A 10,124-nucleotide genomic window follows, 5' to 3' on the forward strand; every position below is an offset into this window, starting at 1 on the left:
GGAAGGGGAAAAAATGTGGAAGACATTTCCTATATTTTAGGATTATTTACAAATCATTTTAAAGACATACAGCTAAATACTACAGATTGACCTTTTTTTTTTTTTAATCTCAATAATATGACAATAAAGTGTAACAACAGTGTCAAAACAAGAGAGAAGAAAGCAAAGGATAAGAGTTGAGTAAATTTTTGGAAACAAAATGCAAGTGGAAAATGAATGACTTAGCAGAAACAGAACCAGGGAAGCTCTAATCTTACTCCCCATAGAAGTTTGAAGGTCCAAAGGCCTCTTTTTATTTTTTACTGTTCTGTACCTTTTAGTTCAAGATCATACAATTCTTTTTTTTTTTTTTTTAAAGATGACCGGTAAGGGGATCTTAACCCTTGACTTGGTGTTGTCAGCACCATGCTCACCCAGTGAGCGAACCGGCCATCCCTATATGGGATCCAAACCCGTGGCCCTGGTGCTATCAGCACCGCACTCTCCTGAGTGAGCCACAGGCCGGCCCAGATCATACAATTCTTTAAACCTCTTATAAAGCTTCTTATGTACAATTTATAAACAATTCCATTAGACAAAAGCCACATTCTCTCACCCCCACTTCACCCCCAGGTCTGGTCAAGAGAAACCCTTCTCTACTTTGGAATTCTAAGTGAGGCTGCTAAGATGCTTTCCTCAAAATGGCTGAAACATTTCTGGTCCCACGTGCTCTTCCAGAAGCTTGCCACATCCTCATAAAGAGGTGGAGTGTAAGTCTATTCCTCCTCCCTTTAAATCTGCACAGACCTTTATGACTTCTTTGATGAATGCAATGCAGAAGAGACACTGGATATTTCTAATGCCAGATAAGTTCAGTATCCTTTTATGATAAAAACGCTCAACAAACTAGAAATAGAAGGAAATTACTTTAGCATATTAAAGGCTGTATTTGAAAAGCCACAGCTAACATCACACTCAACAGTGAAAAAAATTGAAAGTTTTTTCTCTAAGATCAGGAACAAGGCAAGAATGCCTGCTGTTGGCCAGTTAAATTCAACATATTACTGGAAGTCCTGGCCAGAGTAATTAGGCAAGAAAAAAATATAAAGCATCAAAATTGGAAAAGAAGTAAAATTATTTTTGTTCGCAGATGACATGATCTTATATGTGGAAAACCCTACAGATTACACACACAAAACAATGGTTAGAACTAATTAATTCAGTAAAGTTGCAGGATACCAAATTAATACAAAAAATTGGCTGCATCTTATACATTAACAATGAATAATCCAAAAAAGAAATTAAGAAAACAATCACATTTACAATAGCATCAAAAAGGATAAAATACTTAACCAAAAAGGCCCAAGACTTGTACACTGAGAACTACAAAAACATTGCCAAAAGAAATTAAAGAAGACACACATAAATAGACATCCATGTTCGTGAGTTGGAAGACTTCGTATTGTTAAAATGTCCATACTACCCAAAGCAAGCTACAAATTCACTGCAATTTCTATAAAAATCCCAAAGGCTTTTTTTTTTTTTTTCCAGAAGAAAAAAAAATCCTAAAATTTGTATGAAATCTCAAAAGACTACTAAAATACAAAGCAATCTTATGAAAGAAAATAAATGCTGAAGGCTTCACACTCCCTAATTTCAAAACATATTACAAAGATACAATAATCAAAACTGTGTGGTACTAACATAAAGACACATGGAACAGAATAGAGAGCTCAAAAATAAACCCTCAAGTCTAGTTGAATGATCTTTGACAAGGGTGCCACAGCTGCACAATGAGGAAAGGATAGTCTCTTCAACAAATGGAATTGGGAAAACTGGATATTCACATGGAAAAGGTCTTACACCATATACATAAATTAATTCAAAAGGGATTAAAGATATAAATGCAAGACCTGAAACTATGAAACTATAAAGCCTAGAATTAAAAAGGGAAATCTTCATGACACTGGATTTGCCAGTGTTATCTTGGATATACCAAACACACAGGCAACAAAAGCAAAAATAGATGGGACTACATCAAGCTTATAAACTTGTTCATTGCAAAGGACACAGTAAATAGAATGAAAACATAACATGGAATGGGAGAAAACATTTGCAACCCAGATATCTGATAAGGGGTTAATATCCAGAATACATAAAGAATGCCTACAACTAAACAATGAAAAAACAAATAACCTGATTCAAAAACAGGCAAAGAACTTGAATAGACATTTCTCCAAAGAAAATATACAAATGGCCAAAAAGCATATGAAAAGATGTTCAAAATCTGTAGTCATCAGGTAAATGCAAATCAAAACCACAATGAGATACCACCCTACACCTATTAGGATGGCCAATATCAAAACAACAACAGAACCCCCAGAAAATAACAAGTGTTGGGGAGAATGTGGAGAAACTGGAACACTTGTGTACTGTTGGTGGGAATGTAAAATGGTGAAGCTGCTATGGGAAACAGTATGGAGATTCCTTAAGAACTACAAAATAAAATCGCCATATGATCCAAAAATCTACTCCGGGGTATATGTCCAAAAGAATTGAAAACAGGATCTCAATGAGATATTTGCACCCCCATGTTCATTGAACCATTATTCACAGTAGCCAAGAGGCAGGAGCAATCTAAATCTCCATAAACAAATGACCGGATTTAAAAAAAATTTTTTTTTTGCTAATATACAGATGTTGGAGTATCATTCAGCCTTTAAAAAGAAGCAAATCGTATCAAATACCATAGCATGGATGAATGTTGTGAGCATAATGCTCAGTGAAATAAGCCGGTCACAAAAGAAACAAATAATGCATGATTCCACTTATGTGAGGTATCTATAATAGTTTTAGAAACAGAAAGTTGAATAGTCCTAGCCAGATTGATTAAGCAAGAGAAAGAAATAAAGGGCATCTAATTGGAAAGGAATAAGTTAAATTGTCCCTGTTGGTAGACAACATGATCTTTTATACAGCTAACCCTAAAAACTCTTAAAACTGATCAATGAGTTCGGTAAAGTTGCAGGATACAAAATCAACATACAAAAATCATTAATGTTTCTATATACAAATAATGAGCAAGATGAAAAAGAAATCAAGAAAGGAATCCCATTTATAACCATTATAAGGAGGTGAAAGATCTCTGTAAGGAAAACGCTAAAACAGTGATGAAAGAAATTGAAGAGAACACAAAGAAATGGAAAGACATTTCATGTTCATGGATTAGAAGAATTAATATTGTGAAAATGGCGATACTACAAAAAATGATCTACAGATTCAATGTAATCTCTATCAAAATACCAATGACATTCTTCACAGAAATAGAAAAAACAATCCTAAAATTCATATGGAGCCACAAAACACTCTTCATAGCTAAAGCAATCTTGAACAAAAAGAACAAAGTTGGAGGCATCACACTACCTGACTTCAAAATACACTACAAAGCTATAGTAACCAGAACAGTATGGTACTGGCATAAAACAGACACACCAGTGGAACAGAATAGAGAACCCAGAAATAAAGCCATTTAATTACAGCCAACTGATTGTCGACAAAGGCAACAAGGATGTATATTGAGGAAGGACAGTCTCTTCAATACATAGTGCTGAGAAAACTGGATATTCATATGCAGAAGAATGAAACTAGACCCCTATCTCTCACTATATACAAAAATCAATTCAGCATGGATTAAACACCCCAAAACATGAAGCCACTAGAAGAAAACATAGGGGAAATGCTTCAGGACATTGGGCTGGGCAAAGGCTTTATGAAGAGGACCTCTACAGCATAGGCAACAAAAGCAAAAATAAACAAATGGTATTATATCAAACTAAAAGGCTTCTGCACAGCCAAGGAAATAATCAACAGAGTGAAGAGACAACCTGCAGAATGAGAGAAAGTATTTGCAAACTATGTCTCTGGCAAGGGATTAATATCCAGAATATACAAGAAACTCAACAGAAAAAAGAAACCCAATCAAAAATGGGCAAATAGCTGAATAGATAATTCTCAGAAGACTTCTACAAATGGTCAACAGGTATATGAAAAAAAAAAAATGATTCATATCAGTAATCATCAAGGAAATGTAAATTAAAATCACAATGAGGTATCATCTCACTCCAGTTAGAATGGTTATTATAAAAAAGAAAATAACACATACTGGCAAAGATGTGGAGAAGGGGGAACTCTTATGCACTGTTGGTGGGAATATAAATTATTACAGCCATTATGGAAAACATTATGTAGGTTCCTCCAAAAACTAAAAATAGAACTACCATATGTTCCAGCAATTCCACTACTGGGTATATATTCAAAGGAAGGAAGTCAGTATATTGAGATATTTGCACTCCTGTGTTTATTGCAGCACTATTCACAATAGCCAAGATATGGAATCAACACAAGTATCCCATCAGCCAATGAGAAAAAGAAAACGTGCTATATATACACAAAGAAATACTATTCAACCATAAAAAAGAAACAAAATCTGTCATTTGCAGCAATATGCATGAGCTTGGAGGACATTGTGTTAAGTAAAGTAAGCCAGGAACAGAGAGAAATACCACATGTTCTCACTCATATATAGAAGCTAAGAAAGTTGATCACATAGAAGTAAAGAGTAGAATGGTGGTTACCAGAGGCTGAAAAGAATAGGGGAAAGGGAGATAGTGAAAGGTTGGTTAATGAATACAAAAGTACAGCTGGGGCTGGCTGGTTAGCTTAGTTGGTTAGAGCAGGATTCAGATCCCCACACTGACCAGATGCCAAAACAAACAAAAACCCACAAAACTAAGCTAAATAGGAATAATGTCTATTGTTTTATAGCACTGTAAAGTGACTATAATTAGGAGCTACTTATTGTATACTTCTAATTAGCTAGAAGAAAGGATTTTGAATGTTCCCAACACAAAGAAATGATAAATGTTTAAGATAATGGGGAAAAAAATCAATGGTTGCCAGGGTTACGCAGGAGGAGGTAGGGATGAACAAGTGGAACACAGAGGATTTGGGGACAGCAAAACTATTCTGTGTGATACTATAATGGTGAATACATGACACTATACATTTGGCACAACCCATAGAGCTGTACAACACAAAGAGGGAACCCTAATGGTAAAATTGAATTAATAATAATATGTCAATATTGGTTCATAACTGTAACAAATGTACCACTCTAATGTAACGTTAATAATAGGAGAAACCTTATGGGGGGTAGGCGGGGAGCGGGGAGTGTGGGAACTATCTGTATTTTCTCTTCAATTTCTCTGTAAACTTAAAACTACTATAAAAAAAAGTCAATTACAAAAAGAAAGAAGGAAGGAAGAAGGGAAGGAAAGAAGAATGGTGATTTCCACAGTCTAGGGGGAAGAGGGGGAAAAGAGTTGTTTAATGGATATAGCGTTTCAGTTTTGCGAGATGAATAAATTCTAGAGATCCGTTGCACAACAATGTGCATGTAGTTAACACTACTATACACTTAAAAATGGTTGAGATGTTAAATTTTTTGTTTTGTGTTTTTTTTCCCACAAAAAGAAAAGCTAGGGAAGCAATTTTTTATTTTGAAAACTGTTAAGTAATGGAGAGAATCAAGCACCTGTCCTGCCTTTCCTATTTGAACTGTTTCTCAGGAACCAAACAGTTGCGGGGAGGTTTCTCTTAATAGAAGAATTGTGGTTAATAAATAAAAATGAAATGAAATTATTTAGGCAGTGCTCACCAGTGGTGGCTAAAATCACAAAAAGTGAAACAAGGAGACACCATGTGCTCCCGATCGAAGGATATCATCACCATTGAAGTATACTTAGCAGGAAAAGAATGACCCCTATGACTGGTAAAACATTTAGGTTTAAGTATTAGCATACAGGAAATACAGGGGATAGAGTGACACTGACGCACAATCACCAAAATCCAAACAGTGGAAAACTCTACAGGAGAAAGTTTCTTCAGCAAACAAATTGGAAGGCCGAAAAAAACAAAACAAACAAACAAAAAACAAGAGGAGCTATAGATATAGATTTTTTTAAAGAGTTAAAATCAATCATTTACAGTGTATGAACCCTATTTGGACAAACAGTAAAAAAAAAAAATACAATGGAAAATTTTAATGCTCCTCAGTGGGTATTTGAAATTAAGGAATTATTGTTAACTTTTTGAGGTGAGATAATGGTAATGTGGCTATGATATTAAAAGAGTTCTTAGATATATATTGAAATATTTCAGGCAGAATTTTTTTTTTAATGGAAAACAAAAAGTGCATGAAAGTCACCATTTAATTTTGAGCAATTGATAGAGTCTAAGAAAATTTGATCTTGCTGTTTGGAAGCTTCTCCCTTGTGGTTCAAGTTTTACTAACATAAAATTACATCCTTTCTCAGGGTCCAGTCATATCACTTGGTCCTTTCAAGAAATAATGTATTTCAATTTTTATTTATTTTTATTTTTATTATTTTTTTTTTCCTTTTTGTCTTTTTTCGTGTCTGGCAACGGATCGCAACCCTCAGTGTCGCGCCCGTACCGGACCGGGACCGGCAACGGGATCGCAACCCTCGGTGTTGCACCCGCACCTCGCTCAGCCAGTGAGCGCCGGTCTGTATGTGGGATCCGAACCCTCGGTGGGAGCACCACCACGCTCCCAAGCGGCGTACTGTAGCAGTGCGCCACCGGGCCGGCCCCTGTATTTCAATTTTTAAAACTGTCTTGCCAACAATTATTAAAGCTTGTAGTTACAGAATACAATGTAAATCTTACAAATCTTGACATTTTAAAGAAACGAAATGGTAGACTAGAGCCTGAAAGAGCAAAGGGTGAGAAGAGATGAAGGAAGTGATCATGTGCTAAAATCCTCATCTCAAATTGGGAAACAAGAAAGTCCCAAATTGATGGGACGAGAAATATAGATTTTTAGACATAGTGTTTAACTGCTAGAAAATTAGAAATGTTTTAGTATCCTTCTCTGTTATTTACAATTTTTAAAGTTCATACACGAATCAGTTTCCTAATAATACACTTTTAAATGTTTATTGAATTTTAACCTGGTAACTAAATATCAAATCTTTGAGAGTAGGTACTTAATTTTATACTTTTTTATTCCTCCTCCTTCCAACTCAACATCATATGTACTCAATTTCGAATACATAATGTCAATGCGTGGTCAGTATCGAAGTCCTTCATGGTATCTTGTTTCTAAAGAATCTTGGGTGCTGGAAAGGATCTTTGGAATAGTCTGAGCCAATCATTTTTAGATGAGCAAACTAAAGTTCCCAAACGAGGATCCCCCGTCTGGGTAAGCCTTGCCTAGGTAAGCTTTCCACCACGCGCCCGCTTCCTAGATGCAACCTCTGAAATCTCTAAAGTTCAAGGACACTTTGCTTCCTAGGGAAACCAATGGCACCTACTTAGGAAGCCGGAAAGTAAGCGGGCAGGCGAGCTCCAGTTCTGCGCACGCGCAGAGCCGCCTTCGCGTGTGGGAACCGTCTGCGTGAGGTCTCCCTGCGCGCTGAGTGGCCGCTTTCGCCCGGTGGGTTTTGCCGGCGCACCCGGGAGGCGGGGCCTGCAGGACAAGATGGAGTTACTGCAGGTCCTGAAGCGCGGGCTGCAGCAGGTCAGCGGCCACGGCGGCCTCCGCGGCTTTCTACGAATTCTTTTCAGGTAGGCGGACAACGCCATGCTTTTGGCTTCTGGAGCTGGACTTGCGCCGGCTGGCTTCTTGGAAAGGGGCCCGATCTTGTGTCACCTTGGAGAATCCATAGCTCTTATCAAGGACAGCCGGCCCAATCTCTGCCGTGAAACCCCCAGGCTAAAGTCTCTATCCGGGAACTGCCGAGGACCGAGAAGGTATCTCTGAGAGAGCTGTGATACGGAGGCCAGGGCATCTGGGTTGCACCACTGCCCCGCGCCTGGAGAGTAAGGAGCATCAGCAGACATTCACTCGGTGACCTTGGGAAAGTTTTCTCCCTGCACTGGCCTGCGCTTCCCTTCCTGTGCCGTAAGGCGTTGGAGGAGGTTATCATAGTGGTCCAGACTGGTCCTGACATTCGTTGATCGCACGAGCAGCATCTTACGAGGAAACCGAATTCGAGGCCCATGGGGGAATGAAAGAGCTAGGAGACATTCGTATCATTTTAAAGAGATAAAATACTTTGGCTTCTTGATTTCCTGAAGGTTTTGCTAATTCCAGTGCCTCATGGCTCAGGGGTAGTAGATAAAAGCAGTCTTGTAATTTGAGAATATTGCATTTATATTTATAGTGTAATTTAAGAGCTTCAGCTGCGTCAGTTTTTCTTTTCCCATTCTGTCTACATGATACTGGGGCCAGCATGAGCTGGAATTCTAGAACTTGTAACCTGAAAGTTGGAGAGAACCTGGAGATGAAGGCCGAAAACATACATCCAGTGACCATCTCAGAATCTCCTCCTTTTTTCTAGTTGATGCAGCAATCTTTGTGTCTGAAAGTTGGTATTCTCACTTTATTTCTGTTTGTGTTTTGAGCAAAGAATCTTTCTAAAATGTCTGCTTTCTTCTGGGCATCCACAGGGCAAATGATTTGAGGGTTGGCACATTAGTTGGGGAAGACAAATATGGAAACAAATACTATGAAGACAACAAGCAATTTTTTGGTGAGTACAGTATTTTTTGGTATGAATAATTGGATTGGGGTTTTATTTGAGTCTGTTTTCCATATTACACACACAAAAAAGTTTACAAAGCACTTGAAGAAGAATGAAAAACTCAATAAATAAAATAGAAAAAATTCACAGAAAAAGAAAACTAAATAGCTAACAAAGGCATGGAAAAATATTCATCCTCACTTATAATTATAGAAATGCAACTTTAAAACGTGTTATCTTTTTTTCACCTATCAAATTTTGAAGTATTTTTCTGGTTTTTTGTGGCTGGCTGGTAAGGGGATCTAAACCCTTGATGTTGGTGTTATCAACACCATGCTCTAACCAATTGAGCTAACTGGCCAGCCCCTGAAGTGTTTTTCTATCTGATAAATCCCAAAGTGAGGAAAGGCGTTACTGAAGTACTTTTGGAGGACAGTTTAGTAGTATTTGTCAAAATTTACATTGCACATATTCTTTGTTTCAGCATTTGCACTTCTAAGAATTCATCTTGCAAATGTTCTTGCAAAACAAAGACACCTATTACAACAGTGTTTTAGTAGTAAATTCAAAAGCAACATTAGTGTATATCATTTGAATACTGATGAATTACATATTTTTTAGAATTCTTTGTTGTTGTCATGGCCTAACTTAAGAGATCTTTCCAAAGGTCTCCTCCATCTGTCTTTGTGTTCCCCTGCCTCATTTGATTTTAGTTAGCTGTTCTCAAGATTCATTTCTCTAAAAGAAGAAGCAAATCCTGATTGAAATCTGTATTTCTTTTAGTAGATAAGATCATGTGTAGGTAGCATTAGTCAATATTTGTTGATTATGTTTACCTAGGAAAACCCTGTAAATTAAATTCAGATTACCTTTTGCTTACTGGTGTAAAATCCACTACAGGGGTGAATTCAGTATTCCCTGTTTGGGGGGTGAGAGCAGTGAGGAAGGAGTGGAAAGAATTAATATATATTATGCACTAATATGCCTGATGCTAAACGAGGTGTATGTGTGTGATGTTTAATTTTCACAGCAACCCTAAGATGTAAGTATAATCATCCACTTGTAATAAATAAAGAAATTGAGGCTCATAAAATTTGCCTAATATCCACTGATAATAAGTGACAGATTCTTCATTGGAGCCCAAGTCTTTGCCCAATTTAAGGACCCAATAGAAATAGTTTTGTAAATAGTTGTTAGGCCCCCAATAATTTCACAGAAATTTGTTAAATAAAGAATGCAGCCATACTATTTTTTTTTCTAATTTATTTATTTATTTTTTATTTTTAAATTTTATTTTGTCGATATACAATGAGGTTGATTATTGTGGCCCATTACCGAAACCTCCCTCCCTCCTCCCTCTCCCCCTTCCCACCCCACAGTGTCCTTTCTGTTTGCTTGTTGTATCAACTTCAAGGAGTTGTAGTTGTTAAGTCTTCTTCCCCCCACCCCCCACCCTGAATTTTGTGTGTGTGTGTGTGTGTGTGTGAATTTATTTATTTATTTCTAGCTCCGACCAATAAGTGGGAACATGTGGTATTT

At 37.2% G+C, this 10,124-nt stretch overlaps 1 protein-coding gene across 1 annotated transcript in view; it reads left to right on the forward strand.

Moving 5' to 3' along the window:
* Window positions 1–7,513: 7,513 nt before the first annotated feature.
* The window catches only part of NDUFA12 (NADH dehydrogenase (ubiquinone) 1 alpha subcomplex, 12), a 26,409-nt gene continuing 23,798 nt past the window's right edge, over window positions 7,514–10,124 (forward strand). Inside the window, exons 1-2 of the mRNA XM_008588006.1 lie at window positions 7,514–7,626; window positions 8,512–8,594. Coding sequence (XP_008586228.1) covers window positions 7,541–7,626; window positions 8,512–8,594 — 169 coding nt within the window. The 5' untranslated portion in view covers window positions 7,514–7,540. The remainder of the gene's footprint in view (window positions 7,627–8,511; window positions 8,595–10,124) is intronic.

This window comes from Galeopterus variegatus, unplaced genomic scaffold (genome assembly GCF_000696425.1).
Source record: "Galeopterus variegatus unplaced genomic scaffold, G_variegatus-3.0.2 Scaffold4619, whole genome shotgun sequence".
Lineage (NCBI taxonomy): Eukaryota > Metazoa > Chordata > Mammalia > Dermoptera > Cynocephalidae > Galeopterus > Galeopterus variegatus.